The sequence below is a fragment of the Megascapheus bottae genome, chromosome 2 (assembly GCF_031878675.1).
Source record: "Megascapheus bottae isolate mThoBot1 chromosome 2, mThoBot2.hap1, whole genome shotgun sequence".
NCBI classification, from domain to species: Eukaryota; Metazoa; Chordata; class Mammalia; order Rodentia; family Geomyidae; genus Megascapheus; species Megascapheus bottae.
Genome location: NC_143510.1, coordinates 68,911,292 through 68,928,525, shown reverse-complemented (window position 1 = coordinate 68,928,525; position 17,234 = coordinate 68,911,292). Strand labels below are relative to the sequence as shown.

Genomic DNA, 17,234 nt, shown 5'->3' with positions numbered 1-17,234 from the left:
AGATAGTAGTTGAAGAACCATCTCTGTGTGCTGATTCCTTTGCCTGTGCTTAGAAGAGAATTAATGGGCTCCGAAGGGAGCTGCCTCCCGTGCTCTGATGATAGCTTCCATGTTGTAAGGACAGACTTTAAAAGAAAGAATGCAGAATATCTAAAGCCTTAAGCATTATAAATGAAGGAATCCAGTAGAAAGAATGGTTGGTTGGTCTTTACAATTTAGGATTCTATTCTGGGAAAGAATAAAAATATGCTTTTAAATATTGACCAATAGCTTGTAATGTCCAAAAAATGGATTAAACGATTGAATCTTGGAAATTATACCAAAATCATTTCATGATTGACCAAATAATTGATATTTAAGAAAGGTATTATTACTACTCATATTTACAAATGAAAAAAACATAGCAAAGCAGGTAGTTTATCTGAAAGCAAACAAATAATTTATAAAAGTATTAGAAATCATGATCTAGCTGTCATAATGTCTATGAGGTTTTTTCAGTAAATATATCATCACTAAATATAAAAATTGCAGTTAATTACATAGGTCAAAAGTTAAAACAAGCTGGACACAGTGGTTCAAGCCTATAATGCTAGCTACTCAGAAGGCTGATATCTGAGGATCACGATTCAAAGCCAACCCAGAGACTCTTATCTCCAACTAACCACCAGAAAACCGGAAGTGACACTGTGGCTCAGGGGATAGGGTGGTAGCCTTGAGCTGAAAAGCTCAGAGACAATGCCCAGGCTCAGAGTTCAAGCCCTACAACTGACAAAAAGAAAAGAAAAAAGTTAAAAACAAGTTACCAAATGAGGTGTTCATTCTGTACAAATAATATAAAAAAAGAAAAAAATTGTAGAAGTGGAAACTGAGATGTGTCAGTTCTTTCTTTAAGGATGAAAATGTAAACTAATTTACCTAAGGTTATGTAGATAGATTAAAAAAGATAGGTAATATATGTAGTAAAATTCTCAGTCTACTGTCCAAGTTCTCACACCACAATACAGATTTTTTAAATCCAATCCATTCTGTAACCAATATACTATTTAAGAAGGCAGAGTATCATACTTACCTTTAAAGTTAATTGCTGACTTATTAACAAAAGCCATATATCCTGTTTAGTCCATGGAAAACACAAGTATACAATATGCAAAATGCATATAATATGTAAAACATAAACAGATATAAAATATGAATAAGATTTTTGATGACTTTTCTTGAGACTATGAATACTATACGTACTGTCCAGTTTACCACTCAGTTGTAAGCTTGAGTGGATGAGAAAGTGAAATAGGCCAGAGAAGTTTCTTTCTTTACCTAGGTAATAACTTAGCTAAAGGCCATTAAACTGATTTCTTGCTTAGGTACACTTGCAGAAGCCTTCATGTCTGCATTGTGAAATGTGTTTACGAGCCACACATTCACAAACTGGGACACAGCAACGGTATGGAGAATGGCAGGCACCAGAATGATTCATTTAATCTTGAGAGGAATTTTTGGAGCTGACTCTGTAGATAGTAGGCTGGAAAAAGTGAGAAGAGGGCAGCAAACATATCCATTCATACACACTATTTGTCATCACATATGTGTGTAAGCACAATATTAATTTCGTGAATTTTCCTAGTCTTTAAAGTTCCCAAATGAAAAGCTTGTTCTTTGTACATTCAAATCCTTCTGGATCACAATTTTGACTGATTTTCCTAGGAGATGATGGAATCCTTAGGAACTGAGATCTTATGGGAGGAAGTTACAATACCGAAAGTAGGTCCTTGAAGGATATATTGGAAATCCACCAAATTATATTCTCTCTCTGTCTCTGTCTCTATCTCTCTTTGTCTGTCTCTGACAGTCTCTATCTCTGTCCCTGTCTCTCTCTCTCTCTCTCTCTCTCTCTCTCTCTCTCTCTCTCTCTCTCTCTCTCTCTCTGTCTCTCTCTCTCTCTCTGTGTCTCTCTCTCTCTTTCTCTCTCTCTCTCTCTCTTTCCCTCTCTCTCTCTCTCTCTTTCTCTCTGATTTCTTGGTTCCCTTATATTAACAACTTTTTCTTCTATCACTTCATGCCATCATAGGCCAAGCAATAATGGACTAAAACTTCTGAGTTTGTGAGCCAAAATAACTATTTGCTACTTTTATGATGATTAAGGCATTTTGTCACAATGACAGAAAGCTTCGTGACAGAGATTATTATACTTCATCCTTCTCGTGTGTAAATCCGATATCAAAATCTGTCCTTGTCCATATGATATTGAAATGAGGTATGTTGTAGTCAAAGTTCCATTATAAGCCGAATGCCTTTAAAAATTTATATTTTGTGTACTTCCCCTCAAGATAAGGATTGAGTTATTCAAAACTGGTTTCTCTGTTGTAACTGATCAGTGTTGCTTGGCTTCTCTAAGTATTTTGAATGTGTCCAGTTCACTTACAGAAGCAGCCTTATCTTTAATATACATAATATATAGCAAATATATTCTATGAATATACTATGTATTATATGACTATATCATAAGAATATTATATATAGCCTGTCCTACTTCAGTTGTTCATGATATTCTAAAAAACAAAAGAGGAAAATAATTATATGTCACCCCCTTCAAGGAAAAAGAAACTTATAAATCAAGTCTTTTCTCCCTAATACCGTTATTCAGCCACTTATTTAACTTATTTTTTGAAAACTGATTATACATCGAAAAAATGGGTACTGTGGAGAAACAGTGATTACTCTATTATAAAATCTAGAGCAGAAAGAGACAAACAATAGATCAAAGTAGCCTAAAAACTACCAGCATACAGCAAACTGACACAGAAAACAAATTACAAAGTTTTGGGGAGTGATAACTCATCAGAGAATCTGGAGAGGACTTCCCTGAGAATTGCACTTGAACTGAAACATAGGGCGCATATACTTCAGGAAAAGACAAAATAAACTGAACCTGAACCAAGCTCTCAGTTCAGGAAGGAAAATATGAATAAGTATAGAGAAACAGGAATGGGCTGTGCCTCACTCAAAAAGGAAGAAAGTGAATCAGGAAGATGTATCAACACTTCCAGATATTAAGAAATTCAGCTGGAAAATGATGAGGATGGAAAATGTCCATTGGCTCAGAAAAAAATGTTAGATATTAGACTAGTGGTACTAAAAAGGGCTCTCGTTAGGAAATGATGCCCATAGAAACAAATGGAAAGGCTTCCAAAGGAAGTTCTAGATTGTGAAACAGCAACTGAGGGCTGTTCAAAGACAGGGAGAACGTTGCTGCAAGAGGAGAAGAGGTGTAAGGGTTGTTATGTTTTATGTTAGTAAGAAAAATTGTGTGTATTTTAGAATGTGGAAATCATCAAGATGTGAAAGATAAAACTAAGGATCAGGGTTCCTTTTGTTTGTACCCCATAAGAGAGAGAGAGAGAGAGAGAGAGAGAGAGAGAGAGAGAGAGAGAGAGAGAGAGAGAGAGAGAGAGAGAGAGAGAGAGAGTGTGTGTGTGTGTGTGTGTGTGTGTGTGTGTGTGTGTGTGTAGGGTATGAAAATCAAGACTCATAGTTGACAGGCAGCAGCTCTACAACTTGAACCATGTATGATTACTTTTGAGAAAAGGTTTTTGCTTTTAGCCTAGGCTGCCTTAGACTGACTGGGACTCTAATTCTCCATTATACATCCTTTGTAGCTGGGATAGCAGATATTTTGCCCCACATCCAGCTTTTTATTAGTTGAGATGAGTTACTGCAGATTTCATTCCTGGATTGACCTTGATCTCCTATTTTCCTATCCCTGCCTCCTGAGTACCTGGGATTTTAGGCAAAAGTCACCACATCTGACTTGTACTACATACCTTATGACAGAACAAAAATATTAACTATCCATTGTATTATTTCATCTTGTAGCAGAACTTGTTTCTACGAAAATTATGTGAGATCTAGAAGAGAAACAATGCCTTAGTTTTAACTATTTGAGATTTCTTTAAGCCGAGGGGGTTTTAGATTTATCTTAAAGTCCAGAATATTAAAAAAACAACCTTTTCTGAAGCAAAAGGATGTATATATTTAGTATTCATTCATATGATATCCTGGGTTGCTTGCATTTCATAAAAGAAATGAATTGGCTCTTGTGCTCCAGACAATTGGGCACATAATGAACTGCAAATCTGCTGGTATTTTGGACTATCAGTTTTCTTCATGTGAGATTAATTGTCAAGGAGAAATACTGTCCCAGATACCGATTCATAATCTCCTTTAGATTATATTTTCGAAATGCTATAATTCACAAAGCACAAAAACAAAACTTGGATCAACTGAGACAAGCACACACATATATATAAACCTTTATTAGTGGATGCATTTGAAAATAGAACCCTATATAACCCTATAAATGACTTACTAAGTTACAATAAATGCATTTTTGTTATTTAATATGACACTGGCTTGCTAAATAAAAAAATGTTAATTATACTAAGTTAAAAGAGAAGAGTCAGCCATTCTCATTCCTATATCCATACCCATGAATTCAATCAACCACAGACTCAACATTTACGAAAAAGTAATATGTGTTTGTACTGAGTGTGTTTGTACTGTATATGTTTTATTGTAATTATTTCCTAAACCATATAATATCATAACTATCTAATCAGAATTTATATAATGTTAGCTATAGTAAGTTATCTGGATGTGATTAAAGGTTTATAAAGGATGTGTGTATATTTATATGCAAATGCTATACCATGTTGACTAAAGTACAGAAAGGGTCCCGAATCTAATCCCTTATGAATACTAATTGACAGAATGTTTTAAATCTCACACTCTGCTTAAAAATAAGGACAGAAATAGGTGAACTTCGGGGCTCACAAAACATGGTTTTCTTAGTGACTATTCATGACTTTTGATTTAGCTTAGTTTTAATGAATCCATCAGACAAAACTGAAATTTCTATCCTTAAATTGACAGTGCTCTGAAAGTAGACCACTGAGCACTGAGCAGGGACTGGTGGATCACACCTGTAACCTTAGCTACTCAGGGGTCTGAGATCTGAGGATCAGGTTTCAAAGCCAGCCTGGGCAAGAAAGTCCTGGAGACTCTTATCTCTAATTAAATACCTAAACACCAGAAGCTGTTGTTTAAAGTGGTAGAGTGCTAGTCTTAAGAGAGTGTGTGTGTGTGTGTGTGTGTGTGTGTGTGTGTGAGAGAGAGAGAGAGAGAGAGAGAGAGAGAGAGAGAGAGAGAGAGAGAGAGAGAGAGAGAGAGGGGGGGGGGCACGTCCAGGTCCAAATCCAAGCCCTAGATATGACTAAAAAAGAAAAGGACCATTCACTCAACAAAGATTACATATTTCCTAGAAATCACTGTGCCAGGAGTAAATCACAAGCAACACATCCTCACAGTTTACAGAATGATAGCATGGAATGTGTGAATTTTGAGGAATCTGAATAGCCTAATGGAAATATAAGGAATTTTTCAGTCTACCTGAGAAAATCCAAAATAAAAATATCACAGAAATAGTGATGCTTAAACCTTAGTACACAACACTTTAAGAAAATAAATACTGTTATATGAGCATATTAAAGATGAATACAACATATAATCACTAGCAGAGTTCCTTTCAGGTAAATGCCAGGATGATAGGGTTTTTGATGAAAAGCAACAAAATGGGGGTCAAGAAGCTGGGAGAAGATTACCAGGGTAGACAGATCAGATGACAACAGATCATTTGCTAATAAGCAAATGTTATAAATTATATTCATTAATAGAAAAGCATTCCTTGAAGGCTTTTATATTTTTATCTTTTATGAATTTTATAAAATCACACAATCGAAGTAGTTATAAGGAATACCACAGAAATATAAAACGTAACTTTTACGAAGTTTTCTCTAGTAATAACATCTTGTAAAAACTGCAACTGTATATCATGCAGGATAATGATGCAGTTAAGTTATGAAACAGTTTCAAATCCACAGGGATCTCTCTTGTTGCCCTTTTCAGCCACGTGCATTGATTGCTAGTATATATCAGTAAAATAGATATTTGTATTTTTCTCTGGTATTCAGAGGTGGGTTGAACTGACTTAATATTGGGAGAATTTTCATGTATCCTATCATTTTCTATATACATAATCAGGCCATTGTAAACAGAGAGAATTCTTTTTTTTTTGAGAGGGGGGTGGGGGCTAGTCCTGGAGATTGAACTCAGGGCTTGAGAACTGTCCTTCGGTTTTCTCAAGACTAGAGCTCTAACTCTTGAGCCACGGCACCACTTTCAGCTTTTTCTGTACATGTGATACAGAGGAATCTAACTTTGGTCTTCATGCATGTTAAACAAACACTCTACCACTAGGCCACACTCACAGCCCTGAAAGAATTCTTATCCACTCCTGATCTGCATGCATTTTATTTCTTTGTTTTCCTGTATTACTAAAACTTCAGTCAGTCAAGTCAAAATCGAGATAAAGGCTGAAAATGGAGATTTAGACTTTTTCCCAAATACTACAGAAAACCATTCAATTCTAACACTAAACATGCTATAATTAGAACTTTTCAGATTTTTCAGGTTGAGGTTTATTTCTCAATTCTTAACTAAGAAAGATGTTGAGTTTCTTAATGCCTTCTGTACCTACTGATATGATTATACATTCTTGCTTCTTTAGCCTCTTAATATATTTGATTAATAAATCAAATTAACTAATTTTTTAATATTGAACTAGTCTTACCTCTTGGAATGAATTCCACTTAATCATGACATCTTATTATTTTTATATACTGATGAATTCTATCTACTAATATTGTATCAGGGATTTTTTGTATTCATGGAAAATGTTAATCAATAGTAGTTTTTCTGTCATTGTATGCTCCTCTTCTAGGTCAATACTAGTCTTTTTTGTTTGTTTGTTTTTGATTTTGCTTGTCCTGGGGCTTGAACTCAGGGCCTGGACACTGTTCTTGAGCTTTCTCAACGCTAGGGCTCTACCACATTAGCCACAGCACCACTTCCAGCTTTTTCTGTGTATGTAATATGGAGGACCCAGAGCTTCCTGAATGTTAGGCAAGCACTCTACCACTAGACCTACACTCCCCACCCTACTCTTACTCTTCTTATACTTTCTGGATAAAATTATGTAATGTTAATTCTTTTTTAACCACTTGACTGAATTTTCTAGAAGCCTAGAGATTTCTTGCAGGGAGTCTTTAAAATTGCAAACTTGATTCTATTGTTATTTAAAAGGTGATGTACACAGAGGTTACAGTTATGTAAGTCAAGTAATGAGGACATTTCTTCTTGAACAGTGTGACCTCCTTCCTCTTCTTCTCCCAGTTTTTCTCTCCAGGGCCCCTCCCTCACAAGTTGGATAGCTCATTTCCAACAGAGTGTCTAGTGAGAATCACTGTTGAATTAGTTCACCCTTGGTCCTGTCATTTCAGTGCTTTGTCTAACCCTTCCCAAATCAACTAAACTGACATATACTATGGAAGGTACAGAAATAAAGAACAGTAACAAAGGAATACAAACAAACAAGCAAGGCCACACTAAAGCTACCAGCACATCCATTTTCACTGCAGCATTGTTTACCATAGCCAAGATATGGAATCAACCCAGATGTTTCTTAGTAGATGAATAGATCAAGAAAATATGGCTTGTGTATACCATGGAATTCCACTCAACCATTAGAAAGAATGGTATTGTACTAGTTGAATAATATCATAATGATATTGCCAAGGAAATGGTAAGACTTGGAAACAATTAGATTAAGTGAGGTAAACCAAATGTGACGAAACAGAGAATGCATGGCTTCCTTCATTTGTTGTTATTAGAAAGTGCCTATGAACTTACAAGTAAAGACACTGGATGGTAAAAAGACAAAACATACACAACAATATAAATCATAAATGATAAATTATACAGGAGTCTAGACATGCACACAGTCAGATGAAAGGAGGATATTCTTAGCAAGAGTCATAAAGATTCAATAGATATGGGTATATGATCATATATGATAATAAATAAAGGTTTTAATGTTTAATAAAAATATATGATAATAAAATCGTGTTTATTGAAATGAACTCTAAGAAACTTGGCTTTCTTACTGTTATTCAAATGGTAGACTTCTTATTTGATGACTTGTACTAATGTGTGTCTCTGGAGGAAATGGCCCCATTTATCTAAGTTAACAAGTTTTCTGTGGCTCAGTTAGTCTTTTTGTACCTCCTTATTGTCCCTTTTATGCCTTTAGGGTCATTTGTGACATCTTAATTTGTGATATTGGCAATTTGTGGCATTTTTTTCTCTGTAAGACATACAGATTTGTCAATTTGATTACAGAGAATCAACTCTGTGATTTATTGGTTTTCTCTATTGCTTTTCTATTTTCAATTTCATTAAATTCTGTGTCTACCTTTATTAGTCCCTTATTTGTTTGTTTTGTACTGGGTTTTTGAGATTTCTCCACATTATTCTAATACACCTATTTAGCTCTTTTCTTCTTTGCATTACTTTGTTCCCACAAATTTTGTCATATTTTCTTTTTCTTTCACGTAGACACAGACATTACAAATATATATATGCATGTATATAGACAATTTTCCTTCAGTGTTTATTTGACCTATGAATTATATAGAAGTGTATTAATTCTATTTCAGTTGTTTGATTTTTCTTTTACTTCTCTGTTTCTAATTTCTGTTTTGAATATATTATGTTCAAAGAACAGATTCTGTATAATTCCAATGATTTAAAAAAATTGTTTTTCAGGTGATACATAGAGGGACTACAGTTACCTAAGTAAGGTAATGAGTACATTTCTTTTTTAACAGTCACCCCCTTTCTTATTTTCTCTCGTTCCCCTGACTCTCCTTTCCTCTAAGTTGTAAAGTTCATTTCCAACTTTGTGTCTAGTGAATATCACTGTTGAATTATTTCACTCTTTGTCCCACCATTTATGTGATTTCCCCTTTCCTTCCCCAAATCAGATCGATTTATATACAAATCAGCTGAAGTTTCTCCTTTTAGAATTTTGTCTATCTTTTCTAAATATGCAAGAAATACTTGTAAGGAAATGTATATTGTTGTTGTTGCTGAAATTCAAAAAAATTTTTTTGGTAGGATGAGAATTTTGGCTGTGTGTGTGTGCACGTTTGTGTGTATGTGTGTATGTGTGTGCATGTGTGTACTGTTTCTATATTGCTGCTCTATCAAAAATTAATTCAAGAATGTTGAGGTGGAAAGAGCTGATAAATGAGACGAGCAAAGATAGCTTAAAAGGAGTAATAATAAAGGTAGAGGCATCTATCCAAAATATTTTAGACTATCTAATGATAATCTAGAGTATCGATAAGATTTCAGATATTATATTTGCTAATAACAGTCCGTGCAACTGAGTTGGACAGGTACAAATCAGATTAAAACCCCAAGCACAAAACAAATATCAACCAAAATGACTTCCTTGTTTATACCAGCTGAATATCAGCATTGGACATAGAGTAGAAGACATAAGAAAAAGAAGACACTTTTGATAGGCTAGGTGAAAAAAAAACTAGGCTCAGACTTTCATAAAAGATGAAAGTCTAATAATGTTTGACTATATGAAGATGTATCTAAATGGATAAAAGTGGCATGACCAGAACTACAGAATACATAATGGGGAATCATTTGTACCCAAGAATAGCAGGGCAATACAGAGTCAAGTTCATATTCTCTTGAACATTAAGATATGAATATATACCTATTACCGATGTCCAACAATAGCTGACACTCAAAAGGAAGGAAGATTGGACAAAAAAAGAGATTTAATGTTTAATTTCTTCAGCAAGTGTAGTTCCAATATGTACAGGTGTCTCGTGCTAGAAGACTAGTGCTTCTTGCGTCTAGTCTTGTCAAGAAGTCAATAGACCATTTTCAGTTTAGGTAACAATGAAACATCCTGGAAGAACACTGCATCTAGCCTGAACTTGTAAACTTTCAGAAATTGATGCCACCTAAGTAGAATCCTTCCGGATACCAGAAAGTAACCAAGTAAGGTTAGAGAAAAAAGTTAAGCAAAGAATCTGGAGCATAAGAGAGTACAATTCCCAGTAGGGAATAATAGCCATAGCCAAAAAATAACTGAAACAGAAAACCAAATGGGACTGAAGAAAATGCTCACCACAGCAACAGGGAACAGGGATAAGAACTTGGGTAGAATATGATTTAGACAGTCTTTTTAAGGAAGTTATTGGAGAAGAAAGCTAAGATTCAATAGCTACAGTGGATGAGACTAAAAAGGCTTTGTCTAAGTAAATGAACTTGAGCACATTGTATATTGTAGCAGAGAAAGAGCAAAAGAAATTCTTTTAAAGTGCTGTATCCTGTAGTCATTCACACAAGTATTTGTGCATCATTCAGCGCACCATTTGGAGACAAAGACAAACAACCCAGCTTCGTTAACATTGTCAGTTTCATGTATTAAATAACCTTGAGAAACAACAGCACAAATACAGCATGAATTGCCATTGGTAAGTCAGCTTAAACGTTATAAATATTTACAAATGTCATAATGAATTTTGCTTTTCCACATTTATGTAAGCGCAATTCAATGTGAACATTCAGTGTTAAGATTTATTTTATCTGCTTAAAGAGGAATCATTATCTTAAAAATACATTCTCTGTAAAGACTTTAATATGAAATAAATGTGTCAAAGCTATTATTATCATAAATTACTCAAGTACATATTGAGTCTACAAAGTACAAAAACATAGCATAAGAGATGGGGAGTGGTGTGTGATGGTTTATTGCTTAAATCAATGTCAGCCTTAATTTCTCTTAGCACTCAGCTGCAAGTGGTGAAAGGATTAGGAGAACCTCATGAACATAGAAAATGTTCTCTTTCTCCTCTCTCTGGTAAGTTGATTGAATTTCATATTTGTAATATTGTAAAGAACCTTGACATTATCTAATCTATTCTTCATAATTCATATTTCTTGTCTGATTCCCTGACTAATACTGACAAATTGCTTATACAACAGTCTTATGTCTAAGAAGCAAATCTACCCCCACACAGGTATTAAAATTTATCTTTATTATTCTAAAACATAAATATAACCATATTAGGGAAGTCCATGCTTACTATGTAGCAGCTTACTATACATCAACATATATATACAATACATAATCATTAAGTTTTTTGTTTCTAAGACCGAATATTCCCAATTGTTTTTTTCTTATGCATTATTATTATCTTGGACTTTTATTCCAGATGTTTTACAATACATTAATGATTTTTATCCTATTTTATGGACACAAATTTTCAAATGTGACAAAAGTAAGATTAGAACCTTGTTATAACTTAATACTATTATTATTACTATTATTATTATTATTATATTGCTGGTAAACTCTTGGTCAAGCTTGCCTGGAAAGCTTGATAGCCATGTTTACTGGATGCCCTTTCTCTGTTAGTGTGCTACAACTTGCACCATGCCTCTGCTCTTACATTTTGCTGGTTATTTTTAAAATATAGAGTATCACAGACTTTTCTACTAGAGTTAGATTCAAACTATAATTGTCTATATCTTAGCCTTCTGAGTAGCTGCATTAAATATAAAAGCCACTATGTCCACCTCGTAGTTAATACCTTTAAAGCAGTCTACCAACAGTCAATTTAGGATATGGGTAATTATAATACTTAGGGATTTATTGCACAAAATAAACCCAATCTGATGGTTTTTATTTTATTTCAGCATTATGTACGACTAAATTAAACATAAGAATATAAAGCTATGTATTTTTATAACTTGTCAGTATTTCTCAAAAGGTCTGAGACAATTTTGAAAAATAATTTAGCAAACTATGATCATTTGTTATTCACACACTATTTTGCATGCATCAGAATATTTAAACAGTTATTTGTCCTGCTATGAATTTGGAGAGTCAATATATCTGTTCCTCAAAATTGAAGCCAAAAAAATAAAATCAAACAAAAGCTAATCAAAAACTCGAAGCTGATGACACAAAAAAACTACTAATTCTATAAGAATGATAAATATCTTCCCTAAAATATTAAATTTAGCACCAGTTTTTTAAATTCAAAATCTGTTAGGAAAACACATTAGGCTTGTTATTGTATCTTCCCCAAAATTTAATTTTAGTGACTTTTCTATAAAATTAAGCAAGCTGGCTCTTATTAATTCATACATCTCTTTTATTGGAAGCATATGTTTATCTGGAAGAAAATATTAAACACTACTCCAACCCAGTTCTGCACCTCCAAAGCTCTGATTCAGTAAGTAGTCTGTAAGGATGAACCCTATGTGTTTGAACTTTTTATTTTGTTACCTCATATAAAACTGTTGTGTTCCCATGAAGAAGAGGTCCATAACAGATGTAAGAGTGTCCGACAACCCAGCCTAAGTCAGAAGCTGCCCACCATACCTAGAAAATAAGAAAATACAATGAATGGCTTTAGAAAAATAAAAATCAGGCTCTCACAATATAAAGCAAGTTGTCCTCAACTACAATGATCTACTTCGGCTTCCCAGGTGCTTAGAGTATAGTCATGAATTATCTAACTGTATTGCCAGGAATTCTCCTCTAGTAGAAACTGAAAACTCTGATTACCTCTCCAGGTTTCAGACCATATATTGAAGACATTGTCCAGTTTAACATCACAGCATATCCTCCTGTGGGCCTAACCACACCCTAAATGAGAGAAAAGGTGGTTAGTATCACCAGAATCACCAGCACATTAAAATATTATCTTCATCCTATCTATGTTAAAAGTTTCAAGTTTAACATACCTGACATTCTGTAGAGTACAAATTTGGTTTTTATATAGTTGTATTTGTATCATTATTTCTTTTGCATTTTCTTTTCTTTTAACCATAGCATATTGTAATTTATTTTGGAAATGCCTGTTTTTCAGAGATACACTACAGTGTTTTAGGAAGAATGTATTTTCAACCTTGTAGACAGAGATCCAAGGCTTGTATTATATTCCTGCACAAGTCTCTTTTTCTGTTGCATTTTCAATAGGAAACTCAGCAAAAAAAAAATTGTCTTCAATTCTATTAGGAAGATCCAATTTCAATATTCTTGTGCTTGTAAAGAAAACTTGCATTTCACAAAATGATACCTAGTAACAATTCCTCAATGATGACATACACTATTAAAGCATTATATTGTCAAATATTTACAGAACAAAACCGGAAACTGTCAAACATAAGAGTACAATGTTGCAATGTAGGTATATGCCTAAAATGGGAAATAACAAGCAGATACCTATTCCTTAAGACTAAATTATACTAGACTGAGGTATTAAAGTCCCATTCTTACAAGAACCTGGTTATAATGTTAATTGGAAATCAAGCAAACACAATATTAGAGTTGATAACTTCTAGAACTGTGAGGGATGAATTCAGATGAGTTATGCCTAAATCTTCCTCATATGCTTTCATGTGGGGTAAAATAATAAGGATTACTACAACATTAGTTTATTGTTTTCATATATTTGTTTCTTGGAGCCTTCCTGAATATTATGAATACATTCAGACTCAATAGGAAACTGTTTCCTGAACGTAACACAATAGTCAGCATTAATAAGAACTCCTGGTAAATGAAACCATGAACTTTATCCCTATAAATGTAGTTGTGAATGGAGTCATTTCTTCATCATAAACATGACTCCTCATTAACTCCACAAGGCCTGCCTATCCATGAGTGAGCAGGCAAATACAGGCTAAAAGCACTACGCTCAATCTGCATGTGCTTTGAAGCTTCTGTTATTGTAACAATTGCAATTGCATTATGAAAAACTACTCATATGATATAAGAGGAATACCTTGGCCTAATCAATTTATTTATTGTTAGTTGTGGGTAGACCTATGAAGTCTTAACATATATGTATGAATCAAGGGAATAGAAAAGAATATATCATTCCATTAGTTATTAACATAACTGCTCTCCTTGGGAACCAGTAATAAAACATAGGTATCAAACTGAGAACGTATTTTATCCATGAGCAACAACACCTGGCCTCTTGGCAGATATCACATGCAGATCAGTTGGCATTTGACAGCAATTTTCTCTGCTATGTGACATGGTTAGCAAACAGCTGACTCCCTAGACTGCCCTGGGGACACCAAGAATCCTCAGCTGCCACAGTGAGAGAAACACAAGCCTTTCCCTCATGTACTGAGTGGCTATCTTCTCAGGATAGTCAATCTTCATGCAATAAGCTGATGTATTCGTGAATTTTTCAGACCTTTATAAAACCTTGAAATCACTTTGCAGGGGAGAAGAATCAGATGTCCATAATAATATCAAGTAAGATGGTTTAGAATGCTTTCATTGCCTCACCTGCCATGAATATAGAGCACATTTTTTGTCAATAATTCAAAAATGAACGCAATGGAGTAAATTTTAAATTAGATAGTGAAATTCATGAACTGTAAAGAATTAGAGCCTGCCGACACTCATTTGAGCAGTATTTTATATGTAAAGTCCAGAATATGAATTTGAATGATCAATGACCTTATTTCTTATTATCTCTTAAAGGGGTTCTTTCTTAACATTGTATTTGTCAATTAGTAAATATTTAAACCCATCTGGCAATTAAATATTAAAACTTGAGACGTCACTTAAAGACAACATGAATGAAGAAATAGTTAATGTTATAAGGTCTAAAATGTAGCATCTAATGATTGAATCCTATGACATTACGGATCCTAAGCACATACTCTACTACTCAGCAATTCCTTGTTTAAATTCAGTATTTTTGAAACAAATCCAAGAACAAAGTTCTAGAAATTGATATTTTTAATTTTCAAATTGTAATACTGATTTTTTAATTTTAAATGCTCATATCACTCAAAAAGAAGACATGTTAGAGATAATTGGACTTTACCACCAAAGATCTTTTGTTTTAAAAATAATCTGCAATTATATAAAATATTATTTATCAAAATAATCTCCAGGAAATTGTAACAAGAGATATTTTTCTGTGTTGCAGTTTTTGTTTTCTTTTCATCTAGTTTGTCTGTTTGTGGAGGGTTAGAAGGATCCATAGAAAGGATGGGACAAAGGATGAGTAAATGCAACAGCAGTATTCACAAGAAACTATGCTGAACCGCAACAACTTATGAGTGGGAATGGGAGAGGAAAACTGGGAGAGAATAAGGAAAACGGGACATTTTCTAAAAATGTCATTTTACATGGCTTTTGTGACTGTAACTCTCTATAACACCTTTATAGTATTAATTTTTTAATTAAATGGAGCTAAACTACACAGTTTTCATTGGCCTTTAGTAATGACTACATTTGCCCTTTTTTTTTCCTGTCCTGGGGCTTGAACTTAGGGCCTGGGCACTGTTCTTGGACACTTTTGCTCAAGTCTAGTGCTCTGCCACTTTAGCCACAGTGCCACTTCTGGCTTTTTGTGAGTATGTGGTACAAAGGAATGGTATCCAGGGCTTCATACATGCTGGGCGAGCTCTCTACCACTAGGCTATACTTCTGGCCCCATGACTGCAGTTTTAAAAACATGACTAGAAACATTTTAATCATTTTAGCTGTTTTATCTTCCATTAAACATTACATTTATAATTTGATCTTCTCTTCCAAAGCATTCAATATCTTCTGCATGTAGCTATTTATAAAAAAACTGGAAGGGAAAAAGATGATTTTAAATTTGTGAATAAGATGATAAAATATATATTTCTTCTTGTGATTGTGTTTTTCATATAATGATAATTACAATGCAAAGCAGAAACACTGATCTTCCACTGATTTGCAATTTTCAAAAAAGCATATATTCATATATATGTATGTATATATATATGTAAACATATGTATATATGTGTGTGTGTATATATTGTGTATATATATATATTCTTATAGTCTTTCCACCCTAAAAGTAAAAAGCATTAGATAATTTAATATCACCTCATCAAAGCTCTTTGACCTCTTTTTTCAAAAGAAGTTGTTCTTAATGTACTATATGAAGTTATTTCTTTCTCATTTTTTCTTTTCTCTTTTTTCCTCCTTATGGTTAACCTCATGTGGTTATTGTATCTGACTTTGTTACCTAGAATATTGTCCATATGTTAATTTGTTTATTTGAAATAGGGAAGGAAAGGGGGAAAACAAGATGATTGGGATGGGGTGGGAAGAGGGAAAGGAGGATAAAAACATGAGAAGTGTATCCAGGCTTGAAAAGTTATGCACCTGACAAGTTTAACTGTAACCCCTCTATACATTATCCGAACAATAAAATACAATAAAAAAAGAAAATACCTACATTAAAGAAAAAAACAGAATTCTAACTTAATGAACTGTTTTTGAAAGTAAGAAAAGTGAAATATATATATGTGTATATATAATAAAATATATCAAGCCTTTTAGAGTATAATAGAAAATACACACTTAGGAAATATTGTGTGCAGTTTCAGTTGCCACAACTCAAATGAGAAAAATACGATTGGAATAATCTGTGTTGAAGGAAGGAAGAATGATATGTTCCTTAATATTAGGAGCTTAATATCTACAAGTTTCAAAATATGTGTGTGAGAGAGAGAAAGAGAGAGAGAGAGAAGGAGAGAGAAGGAGGGAGAGAAAAGGGGGAAGAGAGAGAGAGAGAAAGAGAGAGAGAGAGAGAGAGAGAGAGAGAGAGAGAGAGAGAGAGAGAGAGAGAGAGAGAGAGAGAGAGAGAGAGAGAGAGAGAGAGAGAGAGAGAGAGAGAGAGAGAGAGAGAGAGAGAGAGAGAGAGAGAGAGAGAGAGAGAGAGAGAGAGAGAAGTACATGATAAAACTACACGTCACTGGGCTGGGAGTTTGGCCTAGTAGTAGAAATGTACAAAAGGTTGAAAGCCTTTGTCTACCCATCTTTTCAATCTTACATTCAGACTTCTCTCCCCATACTAGTCTTTGGCAATGGACTGTATTTATCTAGTATTTCTATTATTCCATATAAACCTGAAATAAGATAAATATGAACATCGCTTGATCTTTGATTGCCAAAAGTATACACTTTATGACCTATGCAAGTAAAATCTCAACTCAAAGACTGAAAATGTTTCATTTAAATATATTATTCTTTGAATTTTAGTTCAGCACCACAAAAGCAAATATGTACTTCAATAAACAAAACTTGTTTTGCAAAGTTTTATTGAACCAACTGCTATTCAATTAAATACAGATTTAGCAGCTTTCTAAACCCACTATATATGGATGACAACTGAGATAAATTGGGCATAAGCAGGAACAAAGCATTCAAAGCAATCATTTTGTGCCCGTATAGTGGT

At 33.9% G+C, this 17,234-nt stretch overlaps 1 protein-coding gene across 3 annotated transcripts in view; it reads right to left on the bottom strand.

Moving 5' to 3' along the window:
• The window catches only part of Acss3 (acyl-CoA synthetase short chain family member 3), a 141,612-nt gene that overhangs the window by 53,495 nt on the left and 70,883 nt on the right, over positions 1-17,234 (bottom strand). For all 3 annotated transcript variants that reach the window (XM_090328307.1, XM_090328308.1, XM_090328306.1), the window contains 2 exons: positions 12,557-12,637; positions 12,275-12,370 (listed from right to left, as the gene is read on the bottom strand). In XM_090328307.1, the coding sequence (XP_090184433.1) occupies positions 12,275-12,370; positions 12,557-12,637 (177 nt within the window). The remainder of the gene's footprint in view (positions 1-12,274; positions 12,371-12,556; positions 12,638-17,234) is intronic.